The sequence below is a fragment of the Candoia aspera genome, chromosome 3 (assembly GCF_035149785.1).
Source record: "Candoia aspera isolate rCanAsp1 chromosome 3, rCanAsp1.hap2, whole genome shotgun sequence".
NCBI classification, from domain to species: Eukaryota; Metazoa; Chordata; class Lepidosauria; order Squamata; family Boidae; genus Candoia; species Candoia aspera.
Window position 1 is genome coordinate 116,783,057 of NC_086155.1, and position 13,161 is coordinate 116,796,217.

Consider the following 13,161-nt stretch of genomic DNA (forward strand, 5'->3'; position numbering starts at 1 on the left):
AAAGTTCCCCACCTCGTTTTTTACACCTGGCCACTGAAGACCCCCGTCTGGTTGCCTTGTCTACCGGAGCGGGTGGCCAAAGCGAGATCCTGGAGTAGCCGAGGCGGGCGGGCCGGCGGGCGCAGGAGAAACACCCCTTTCCCCCGCAGTGCCCAGGGTTAGCAGGCAAGGTTCTCCGCCTAGGATGAGCCCCGAAGGGGAAGGAAAGAAGCCAGGGGAGCTGCCGATCCAGGCCGCAGTACTAGAGGGAAGAGCCACTTCGACGATTCGCTGGGGAGGAGGGCTTATTACCATGTCCGCCCGTAGAGCAAGCTGGCATTGACCAGGCCGCCGCTGTAATCGACAGCAGCCGCGTCCATCTGTGCCAGAGAGCTCACTTGGCCGTGCAGGGAAGGGGGGCTGGGGGACATCTCCTCCAGGTCCGGCGCTCGGCCCAGCGTGGTCCCTTGCGTCTGCGGGTGCTGATGCTGAGCAGCGCTCCCGCCCGCCCCGCTGCTGCCACCGGCGCCGGAAGCTTGGCCGGCGGTGGCTTGGCCGGCGGCGGAGGCGGCTGAGCTGTGCGGACACGGCTTGCCGTCCTTGACCAAGACGGGCACCGCCACGCGCCTCGGGGACGCCGCTTGTGGGGGGGGCGGCGGCTGGCATAGGCTGGGTCCCTCCGGCGGCTGTTGCAGCTGCTGCGCCGCCTTGTCCTTGGCTTGCCGCTTCATCTTGTAGCGGTGGTTCTGGAACCAGATCTTCACCTGGGTGGGCGTGAGGTGGATTAGGCTGGCCAGGTGCTCCCGCTCGGGCGCCGAGAGGTACTTCTGCTGCTTGAAGCGCCTCTCCAGCTCGTAGACCTGGGCCTGCGAAAAAAGCACCCTCCTTTTCCTCCGCGGAGTGGCGTGAAGGCCGGGGGCCATGGATTTGGCAGCCTCCGCGATTCCTGATAGCGCTCCCATGCCGGCCATGTTCATGGCCCCGGACGGGCCCATCAGCCTGGAAACTGAGCACACGCGGCACAGATTAAGAGAAGCTGTCGTCAAGGCCAAGAAGCAGGGAAGGGGCGACCTTGAAGACAGCGACCAGCGGTCATAATCACCAGTGGAGGTTTACAATAAATAACTTTAATACTAGTGGTTCCTCTCGTCTACCGGTATCCCATCCAAGAGCGAAGAGGACCCTCTTTTCCACACCATTCAGCCCTGGGATTCTAGAGTACCTCTGAGCATATCCAACAAGGCTCCTTCTTCCCCCCGTGAAACTCCCATTGGTCCCCAAACTTGGGACTTCCTCGCCCAGGTCTGGAAAGAGGGCACTCGAGGAAGAGCATTACCCAAAAGAGGGCTTCATACGGGACGCCCTTCGGAGCATATACCCCCACCCCCGGCAAAAAGAACCCCCCAGCTGATCCAGTCCCTCCCTCTCTCGCCCCTCCCCGCTTACTGGTGGGGTACCGGGGATCCGGGTTGGCTCCGTACCAGCCGGAGGCTGCTGTGCTGCTGCGCACGCTGTCTGGATAGGACGCCAGGTCACCCACGTTGCCCAGCCCGCCGTTGCAATAGCCAGCCACCGAGCCGTGAGCGAACTGAGAGACCCCCGCGTGGGCCATGGGGTGGTAGGCGGTAGTATTGTGGCCTGCCATGGGGTGCTGCTGCTGTGGCGGGAGAGCTGAGCTCGAGGTCTGCCGGTAGGCGGCGGCGCCCACTCCCACGCCCAAAGATGCACCCAGGCTGCCCTCCATGGCGCCGAACTTCTTGTAGGTCTCCTCCATGGGACTCAGGATGTCGGAGACGGAGAAAGGAGTCGTGTGTTTGGGGCTGAGCGACATGGCTCGCCGGGCAGCCCCTTGGCTCCCTTCCTGATCGCCCGGCGGACGCTGCTGCTGAGTCCAGAGAAAAAGGGGGCTGAGCACCGTCGCCGCTGCGCGGGAACCCGGCGAGGAGGAGGAGGAGGGGGAGGCGGCCGAGCGCCAGCCCTCCCTTCGATCTCTCTCTAGCTAGCGTTTATTTTAGACCGGCGGCGCCAGGTTTACGACAGACACGGGGGCGGAGCCACACCGCTGCCCCCAGCCGCCAGCGCGCTCCCCCGGCCCTGGATTCTTCGCCTGGCGCCCTCTCCAGCGCGGGAGGGGTTCCCCGAATCTCCCTTCTCCAGAGTCTGGAAAGATTGGTAGGCCCCCTCCCAGCAGCTCTTCATTCACGCCGGGAGGACAGTCCAACAAGGTGTGGCGGGGGCGGGGGGCTCTCCAACCGCGTCCATTGGCGAGTGCTTCCAAAGACCTTTAGCATCAGCCCTCCCCCTCCTCCCCTGCTAAGTCGAGCTCCCGATGGAAGGGTTCCCTTCTGCCAGTTCCCGCATCGGTGGGAGAACCTTAGAGGGTGTCCAACAGAATATCATGAACCTGGCCAAGTAAGGTGTTGCGTTGGCCAACCCGGTCTCGGAGAAAAGCGGTGTCTCCAGAGCCCTCCTTTTGCCAGATTCAGACGGGCGCTAAACTCGGCGGGCGGGCTGGCTCTTCTGAGCGCCTCTTCAGGCCAGAGCAGCGCGAGCCTTCGGGTTCCGCAGACCTCCCTGCCCCTGTAAGTAGTATGGCTTGGACTGATGACGGGGGTGGGCCATTCCTTTGAGCCCTTTAGCACAACCGTGGCAGTCAGAAAGAAAACAGCGCAAACTACGGGACGGTAGCTGGGGTACGAAGGCCCACCTTCCTTACAGGGTTCTCATTGAGATGGCTGGCATGCTGACAGCGAAGCGCGCTGAACACACAAAAAAGGAGGCTGCGGTCATACACAAGGTAAAGGGTATGACGCATTAAACTAGGAGGACCTGCTTGAACTAGTTGGCTGCAAACAAGACGTGGAGCCATCCCGACTTCTTTTCCAGAAGCGAAAAGTCGGAGAAGCGGGGAAGGTAGGTAAAGGAAGTATTTTGAAAGCGTGAGAGACCTTTCCGCGCCAGGGGCCTAGGCAATATGGGAATTGTCGTTCCGTTCCGCGCATCTGGAAGGCTTCAAGCTGGGAGACTGGTGTAAAGTAACCGCACGGTGCCCAAAGAAAACCCAAGGATGCGGAAACCGAAGGGCTGCACTGGCAACAGAGTACAGTGTAGGGAACGTTGGTTCAGCCACTCCGACCACAGGCTTGTTGCAGCCAAGGCAAAAGAATCCCGGGCAGGGAGCAAGACCGAGGGAATCCTGCCAAAGATCAATATTGCTTCCTGTCTGCAGCAGAGCTGATCTTCGAGCTTCGTGTGCTGATACCGTTTGGGAAGAAATCCCGTGGTAACAAATAGGCTTTGTTCTTAAGGAAGGGCTACTTGTTTCTAAAGGCGTCCTCAAAACTATTGAAGTTTATAAGTGGAAAGAGACCTCTGCTGATCACAGATTTTTATACCAAGTCCCGTAGGAGTCCTCTTTCTCCCTTGTAGCTGGCACCAGACTGTCCGGGAAAGCCCAATGACAGCCCCACTCATCAGACCATGCTGACCAGTCCAGTTTTTAAACGGCCATCCATCCTTGCAGTTTTAGAAAATATGCAGTTCTTCTTACTACAACATGGGGTGGGGGGAATACACAAGGCTTCATCACCTCTTTTAGGAGGCGAGGTCAGATGAATTGTGGGTGTGACCAGAACTGTTCTTTTGGTGTCAGGGTAGGGGTGATCAGCTCTCTGGCGGGGCAGGGGAGGGGGAGGTTGTTGTATCAGCCGTGTTATTGACCAAACATTGGCCTGAAAAAATTGGCCCCCAACCAGGAGTTCAGGACACATGCTTAGCAAGACTCAGAATGTTGCCCACAATCTGGACAATATTGACGATTCTTTTTACCAAACAGAGAGGGCTGAGAGGTGCATTAAACGCCGGGAAAGAAAGCCGGGAAGAAGAAGCAAAACAGCGTTGCCTGTCGCGGCAGAAGCCCGGCTACAGCCGGGGAACGACGTCCTGGGGAAGTAGAATGGGCTCCATTAGGAAGCTGGACTTCCTGAAACTTGCAGCTGGAGAGCGGGAAGACGGCCAACGACGCCTTGAGCTGGATCCAGTGGCTGGCGAGTTGTTAGCTGTCTACCCGATCTGAGCCATACCGACCCCAAAGGGGAAAACTCATTTTGGTTCTTTTGGTTTGACAAGTTGAGCCCGGAGCGAAGCTAGGCGCACACTCGGCTCCCCGTTTGAGCTGAGGCTGCTGACTCTAGTTACGGGAAGGTGCTTTGTTCTGCTTTGCCCCCTCCGCTTCTGTGACCGTGGGGGGCTTTCTCTGCGCTCGTGGGTCGAGGAATTCCACGCCCATTCATAAGCGGAGAACAAAACCGGAGTGATACAGGGCCTGCGGAAGTTAATGATTCCCCTTGCCCTACCCTCGTTTATCAGGATGAACAGAAGAGGATTAGTTCCCTCCCGAAGTTGCCACGAATGGTGAGCCATCTTGAGAGTCGCCGAGGCAGGGAGACCTAGCGGCGGTGATACGAAGGGTCCACCATAGGCAACAGCTGTTGCGGCGGGGGAACACCACTAAGGCGATGCCCACGCTGCTGGCGGTCGTGAGAGACGAGGTCGTGCTCAGCTTGTAAGAGGAGAGGTGCGGCGATCAGGCCTCCCTGCAAGCGCCGCGCTCTGTTCTGAAAGAAAGCCGTACCCGTAATCTGCCGAGTGTGAGGTCTCCGCCTATATAAAAGCGAAGAAGTGGCCCCCTCCCCAGGCTTCGAAGGACTTCTGTGTATATTAATACTCCACGGGTATTTCATAGAAAAGGAGCATGGCCCCAAATGGGATGGGGTGGCGCTAAAATGACGGAGAAGGGAGCTAGGCGCGTGGAAAACAGTCGCGCGCGCTGCCTCTTTTGCGCGCACTCACGTACCCCTCGGTACGCCGCCGCCGCCGCCCAAGTTGACAGCGGGCCCAGGTGCGCGGCTAAAAACGGCTGGCCGGCGGAGACGGCGAGTCAGCCTGAAGCGCCCAGAATGCAGGTCCGCGTTGGTTTCCCATCGCCCCGAGACTGCGGGTGTTTTCCGACTAAAATGACTTCTCTGCAACTTCCCAACAACAGTAGACTGCAACTACTGTTTGGCCCACAGAACTTCAGACTGCAGATGGGACTCCCTTGACTGATCTCTGTTGGACTGGGAAAACCGTGCTGGCAAAGAGAAAGCTGGCAGGTGGGAGAGGAGCTGGGTAGCCTGGCTCACACCGGTTCCTGGGTGCCAGAGTCTGCGCGATGCAGAAGGAAGCTTTCCCTCATCGTTACAGCTTGGGGTGGCACAGCCTAGACACGGGGTTTTCTGTTGTTTAAAATTGTACCACAATGAAATACTTAGGCCTATCTTTCTCAGGACTCCTATGAAACAGAGCTCAAGTCAAGAGTTAAGTTCCTCTGAGGATGATGAGCAGGAAAACAAGCACAATACAGTATTTTAAAGAGCCACAGAAGAGTTAAAACTGTTCAACTGTTAGACTGTTAAACAGCTTAAACTCATGTTAAAACTGTTTCTCTGAAACTAATACTATTTAAAGTATTTAATTTAGGCTGAAACTCTAACTCTAGAAAACCAACTTAGGTAAGCCATTTTAACTGTCATGCTTTTCACTGAACTGTATTGACATTTGTTGCATATTTGGTCGATGTGTTGGGGGGTGTCAAATGCCATTTAGATAAAGAAGAGGAAGTGAATGGTTTTTTGCCTTCAGAAATGGAGAGGAACCCCACTTCAGAACTGCTTTGTGTGCACCTTAAATGTTAATTACATGTTATCTGCAGAGCCTCCAGTTCATTGGCAAAGGCCCTTTCTAGGACACTGGCAGTGGTTCTTCCTTACTTGCTCCTTGAGCATGTTTTGAGTGAGCCTCCTGCTTGAGATACAGCTATTTTAAAGGCAGTGGCAAGAATTGCAGCTGCATTTTGGCATAGTTGAGAATTGTTATTATTTGATATATAAACTGTATCAATGGCACTTCAAAAGGTTTTCAACCAAAATATTTAAAAGCCCCATAACTAAAACCTTTTCCCTAAATGATGGCATTTGTACTAATTTATTCTACATAGAATCCTACTGAAAAAAAAATGGCAAATACATAAATTTTCTACCCCCTGCAACTGTTATTACTGCACACATACTCCTTCCCATAGGCTGATTGTCAAAGGTAGGTTTCCCATTACGTATTCCAGTACTGCAGATTTCTTTTCCTAATCAAAACTTGGGTCCGATCAAAACAGAGCAAAACATTTGCTTGTTCTGCTGATTTCTCACTAAAACCGAGGTATCTCAAATGTGCTACACTTTGCTTCTTCTGCTTCTACTTTGTAATTATAGGACTAGTTCAGGGTTTCTCAACGAGGGTTCCATGAAACCCTGGAGTTCCATGAGAGGTCACTAGGGGTTCCCTGGGAAATCACAATTTATTTCAAAAATTATTTCAAATTCGGGCAAATTCACATTAAAGAGGTAAGTTTCATTCTTTAGTTTCAGTTTAAGAACAGTGCATATATACAGGCCTACACATGAAACAAATACAAATAATTTTGTAACTTCTGGCCTATATTTGAGCCTGAATGTGCAGGGTTCCCCAAGGCCAGAAAAATATTTCAAGGGTTCCTCCAGGTCGAAAGGTTGAGAAAGGATGCACTAGAGGCATAATCCTACAACTAGTCTGCACTAAATTTGAAAGTCTCCCTTTGGTTTGCTTGGGTAGGAAGAGTGGAAATATTTAGCACCCAATCATTTTGAGAAAAAAACTGGTCCAATATTTTTTAAAGATCTCATCACATGCTGCAACATATGATATTAATCACAATAGCATAGAAGCCCCTTTAATGGAAAACAATAGGACTTAAAAAGAGACTTTCAAAGTTTAGAAGGATGTTATTCCTGAGAAAACATGGAGCAGGAAATAGCAAATGTTATGGGGAGAGACTGCTGTGTGCATTTGTCTGGAGCTTTAGACAAAAACAGGCCTCATCCAAGGAAGGATACACTCCAGATTGAAAATCAAGTGTGCTAACTGGGCGATGGCACTTTGCTGCTAATGCTGCCCTCGCCCCATGAGCTGCATCAGTCAAATGGGGAAAATCACAACTCATGAAAATACACTAGGAAGGAAATAAGATCCTTTTGTTATAAAGGAAGATAAGTACATAGCCAATCTTGCTTGGGCTCCTCCTCCCCGCGCATAGAAGATACTAGGCAGGATTAATTAAAACTTGGGTGGGAGACCACTAGGAAATCTCTGTGGCTGTAAAGCAGATTGGAAAGTTTAAAAAATCTTAAAATCCTGGAAGAAGCTAATGATAAACTACTTTCATGCTGTTGCCTAGAAAATTACATGGATGGTCAGTTGAACTCAACTGGAAGAAGACTTCACCTTTACCTACAAGTACTTCAGAAACAGATGGTAGTTTTGGGCTAGTGCCTCACCAGTCAAACAGAATGACCCCATGTTTACTCAGCATTGATCCCCATTTAGTTCAATAGAGTTTGTTTTCAAATCAGTAGCTGTTGATGTTTCAGAAGTAGAATTGGGTCCTCTCACATTTCTTCACAAACAAAGCAATTGTCCCTTACACTCCCAAGCTGTTTCCCCTTTTCTGACTCTGCTGGGAAGAATCAAAAGGCCAGGCCAAATACTTTGGCAGAGAAAGAGGGAGTGAAAAAGAGGGAGAGAGAAAGAGGGAGGCAACATGTCTTCTGGTGGACTCAAACTCTTTTCTTCCAGCTCTTCTTGGCCAGAAGCACTTGCCCTGCCTGTGAGTTCAGCGTTGGAGTGGCTGAAGCCATATAGCCAAGGAAGCCTATTTATCCATCTGCTCCCAGACTGGCTCTGGGACACAGAATAACTCAGCTGGGATGCCCTCCCTTCAGCTGTCCTTGAAGGCTGATACAGGAAGATTCCTTACCTGGAGAAACAATGCCCCTGTGGCTCTGGACACACAGAAACAACAGAGCATGTGCTGCTCCAGTGCCTGTAATAGACGAACATCTGTTACAGAGACATTGGTAACTAGCCTCATCTCACCATTACTGCATAAATATCCAGGGTGCACAGGACAATTCTATACCTCCCTGCTGCCTTCAGATACCAAGCCTGCTACAACATACAATGCTGCCAGGTTCTGTGCAGCAGCGCTCAAACTTCGTCAGATGATGACCTGTGCCATAAGCTAGACTTAATGAGCATCTAGTTCGCCATACTAGAGTGCGCTGTAATTTGATAGATATAGTCTTCCACATACTAACCTTAATGCTCCCCTATACCCATCTAATGCTCCCACTCCTTCTTTTAGATTCTTTTAGTCTCTTGTTTTTATATATACTTTTGGTTTTAATGTATCTTCTACCTTTTCATTTTTTTTAAAAGACTCTGATGTATCTTCTATGCTTTTTAATTGACTGTACCCCACCCTCCTTATGCTGGTCTATGCCCATAATAAAGATTTGATCTGATCAGGTGGGATTAAGCTTCTTGGATAGGTCAGATTTGGTGGTTGGCCTTGCAATGTTCTGTCATATTCTTAGAGTTTTTTTGATAGTTTTTTGATAATTTACTATAAGTTGTTCTTTTAGGCAAAAGGAAGCCAATGCCCTCAATGCCATTCCCATTCCCACCTGGGAGGCAGACAAAATTACTACATCGTCTGCTGTGCGGGCCTGGATGGGGAACAACAGGCTTCAGCTGAACCCTGGCAAGACGGAGTGGCTGTGGGTTAATGGCCCTTCCATATCTCGGACTTTGTCATCTTTGGTTCTGGATGGGGTTGCACTGCCCCAGACAGACCTGGTGTGTAACTTGGGGGTCCTCCTGGATTCACGGCTCCTGCTTGAAGAGCAGGTGGCAGCTGTGGCCAGAAGGGACTTTGTGCAGCTCCATGTTGTGCACCAGTTAATGCCCTTTCCTGGATTGGGAAGCCCTTCGAATGGTCACTCGTGCCCTTGTTATCTCCCATATTGACTACTGCAACATGCTCTACATGGGGCTACCCTTGAAGAGTATATGGAAGCTTCAGCTGGTCCAGACTGCAGCTGCATGGGCTATTTTTGGTGCCCCCAGAAGTGCGCATATAACACCACTGCTATGCGAGCTGCACTGGGTACCAGTTTGCTTCCGGGTCCAATTCAAGGTGTTGGTTATTGCCTTTAAGGCCCTACATGGTATGGGGCCAGGCTACTTGGGGTACCACCTCTTCCCTGTTACATCAACCCGCCTCACCCGATCTTGCAGAGAGGGCATGCTGAGGACCCCGTCGGTAAGAGAATTCCATCTGGCGGTGTCCAGGAGGCGGGCCTTCTCTGCAGTAGCGCCTGCCCTTTGGAACATCTTGCCTCTGGAGGTGCTCCTGGCCATTGCTCCTGGCCTTTCGGAGAAACTTGAAGACCTGGCTCTGCCACCTGGCCTGGGGCGGGAAGGAGAACAATCATGCCTGGGGTTGGCTAGTGCCTTGAAGTACCCCTTCCATGCAAAGACTGAATGAGATCACAGCCATCTGGACTTTACTCCTATTTATATTATTAATGATACATAATTCTATAAGGCATTTGATACATTTATTGTTTTAGTGATTATTTTGTTGTAAACCGCCCAGAGTCCCTTCAGTGGAAGGAGATGGGGGGTGACAAATTTGATAGATAGATAATAGATAGATAAATAAATAAATAAATAAAGCAAGGCTGGAATTGCATGATCTTTGCCAGCCCCACTAGGTAGACCAGACAAGAAAATCAACTCCACAGGAATTCTAGCACTACTATTATTGAGACTGGCTATAATAACAGAATTTTGCAAGTCTGCTGGAACTGATTGATGCATGATCACACTGGAGAGCAATGATTAGAAGACGAGAGAGCCTGAATTATTGAACTGATGTACAAACTAAAAAGTAAGGGGGCTAGAATACATCCTTGCCTTACCCCTCTTTTGGTGGAAACAGCTCCAGAAAGGTGCCCCCAAGGGAATAAGAACTATGGAAATAGTAGCACAGTTCCCTTCCAAACTACTAAGATGGAAACTCTGTGTAAGTATCTGACTTTTTCTCTAAAGGTTAAAATGGGATGGGAACTGTCCCCAATATCCCCCTCCTCTCAGACACCGATGTTCTCATGTTGGCGAGGAAGCTCTGAAGAAGCTTTCTGGTCACTTTTATGAGAGGACAAGCCCCACGGAAAAAATGGGACTGCTGATGGTGCTGAGGGTTCTGGGCATGCATACATCAGCACCCCCCACAGTTGCCTTCTCAACATAAGCAAGTCAGGGACTAACCAGTCAGGGACAGGGACACTGAACAGGACCTGTCCTGAATATCCCTCTCTGACTGCAGCTCTCCCATCAGAAGTGGATTGTCTGTCCAGAACTAGAGAAGGCTATATGATAGACTTGTTGAGATATTTCTTATCCAGAAATGGGAATAAGCCCTAATCATTTTAGGAGTTGCAGTTGCCTTTTGCAACTGATTTGAATGTTCTGAAGTACAGTAAATAATTTTAACTGCCTCATATTTTTAGGTCAACCCAAGGTATTTTGCTGGCTAGTGTATCTTAACAGAAGAGTATCCTATCAGCAAACCCCCATCATACAAGCCAAGACAAGAGACAGTTTGGCCTAGTGGTTAAGGCTCCAGGCTAGACACCAGGAGGCTGTGAGTTCTAGTCCTGCCTTAGGCATGAAAGCCGGCTGGGTGACCTTGGGCCAGTCACTTGCTCTCAGCCCAACTCACCTCACAGGGTTGTTGTTGTGGGGAAAATAGGAGGAAGAAGGAATATTTGGTATGTTCGCCTCCTTGAGTTATTTATAAAAATAATAAAGGCAGGATAGAAATAAATAAAGAAATAATTCTGCCAGTGGATAGCCCCACAAAGCTATCGCCACTTTTTGGATTAGAATAACTAGCCTTGCCTTATACGATGGGGAGTTGATGATAGCAAGTGTCCAAAGGTTATGATAAAAAAAGTCAAGTAGTAGAAAAATAGTGGCCATGACAGTGTGATCAAAGCTCCTCCTGTTTTTTAATGCGCATTGCATCTGTGATGTACACAAAAAACAGGTGGAGCTTCAATTACACAATTGCAGCCACCATTTTTTTAAAATCATAACCTATGGACCCCACTGGATAATAGGGTCCTCTTCTTGGGCTGGGCCTACACGGCCCTATCATAGTTGAACAGTTTTTAAAAAATTGTTCTTTCCTCATGAGGAATATAAATACCCCATTTAATTCATATCTTTCTAGCATTTCTCACAGTTCAGAATAAGTTAATTGTTTCATAGAAAGGACACAGGAAAGGAATGATTGGTCCATGTTACAGTAAAAATGCAAATGAAGATTCTTTCAGCAGAAACAGATGCTGGTTGCTTGGAATTATAAGATGGTCAGAAATAGTAGAAAAAACAGTAAGGCATGACAAGTTTAGTGACCTGATTTTCAATTGCTTGAGCAGGGGATGAGATTAAGGTCCCATCACAAGGACATAGGACAGAAAAAGACATTGGGCATGTTTGTACCATGGTCGGGTTCAAGCAAAGGCCCTATGAAGTATCTCTTTTCCCATTAACAAAGATGTAAGTAAAGCAAAGTGACCATGCACAGTTGGAGCATTGGTTTCTGTGAGCTTTGCCAATAATTTGATTCTCAGAGGGGCCATCTCTTCAAAGTCTTTGCAAAGCTCTATAGTCCTGGATGGGGAAGGACATACATGTTATGACCTGGAACGTACCCTTTGATGATTGTAAATCCCTGGATGAAAGGCATAGAAGAAACATCACATTTCCTTCAAAAACTTTCTCGTTTATGTGCAAACTCAGATATCTGTAATGCTGTACAACTATTGCAACTGCACAATGTCAGACTTCAGGCCAGACAGAGATATAACTCTACATTCTTCCAGAAATTCAATCCTCCATTCAGGAATTAAATAACAGCAGGCCTTTAAGGACTTGATGGTTTTTTAAAATCCATTTAATCGTGTCCTATTCTTGGCAACTGCCTGGACAAAAGTCCCTGTGGTTTTCTTGGCAAGGTTTTCCAGAAGTGGTGTGCCCTTGCCTCCTTCCTAGGGCTGAGAGAGAGTGTCTGGCTCAAGGTCACCCAGCTGGCTTTGTGCCTCAGGTAGGACTAGAACTCACGGTCTCTAGCCTGATGCCTTAACACTACACCAGACTGTCTCTCAGTTTGACTATCACTTTCACTTCATAGTGTTAGATTGATTGCTTCAGAGTAAACAAATAAGAAGTCTTGATATATGCAGATGTTCTGCTCATTGCAGAACACAGAATTCAAGCCATTGTTTTCTGCACCTTGAGATAGGAATGTTCCTGCTCCATATTTACAATGGTTCTGTCTGGTCTAAGTAGCACCAGCTTCTGTTTTGCTGATTTCAGCCTTTACATCAAACTTGCTTACCCATGGTTAACTGGGTAAGTTAGGGTTGACTCAAACCAATTTGCTAGTTCACCCAGCACACTGACCAATAAACTAGCCGTACCATCCATGTTTGCATAATACACTAAGACAAAAGGCAGCTGGCTAGTTTGTGGTTTAGGGTTTCCTGTGAATGTAGCAATCCAGCAGTATACCTTCCCTCCCCATCACTTGACAATATTTAATAGGCATAATCTGAAGAATGTATAATACTGTAGGTTGCAGACTGGAAATTCTAACTGACCAGTCTCTCTCCTAGAAATACCAATTTGTGAAATCCTCCTTTATCATTTAGTGGCATAGAACCAATATTAGAGGTCTCCTGGCACAAAGTCTAGTGGTCCTCTTTGGAAAATTCCTTGGTGTAATTCTTAGGATTTAAAATCTTAACTAGCTAAGTCAGTGGTCTGGTTCACATTTCATGCTAAGCTACAGTGTGGTTTGTTTGTTTGTTTGTTTGTTTTTGGCTTGGCATGATGTGTTAAACCAGCTATTATGATTTGGTGTTGTGTGTGAGCTTGGCCATCATGGCTTAGCACAATGTCAGAAAGCAATTTGCCTATTTCATTATTGTAAAAGCCACTGAACAAACCACTTGGATTTTCTGATAAATACACTCAATGAGAAACAGGTTGGAGTTTAATTATTTTTTTGGCTGAAGACAGTCATACAAGTTGGACTGCTTGGAATACTTTCACAGAAATAAAAAGAAGTTCTGGAAAGAGGACCTATCTTTGTTGGTAGGCATAAATTATATGTACATCTGATTGTGGTATATTAAGGCT

General features: G+C 48.7%; 1 protein-coding gene across 1 annotated transcript; it reads right to left on the minus strand.

The window, feature by feature from the left end:
- Window positions 1-287: 287 nt before the first annotated feature.
- On the minus strand, window positions 288-1,810 carry NKX2-4 (NK2 homeobox 4). The gene is made up of 3 exons (XM_063300188.1): window positions 1,426-1,810; window positions 525-985; window positions 288-452 (listed from the first exon to the last, which is right to left on the minus strand). Exons 1-3 carry the CDS (start codon window positions 1,808-1,810, stop codon window positions 288-290), a joined length of 1,011 nt encoding a protein of 336 aa, XP_063156258.1.
- Window positions 1,811-13,161: the final 11,351 nt, after the last annotated feature.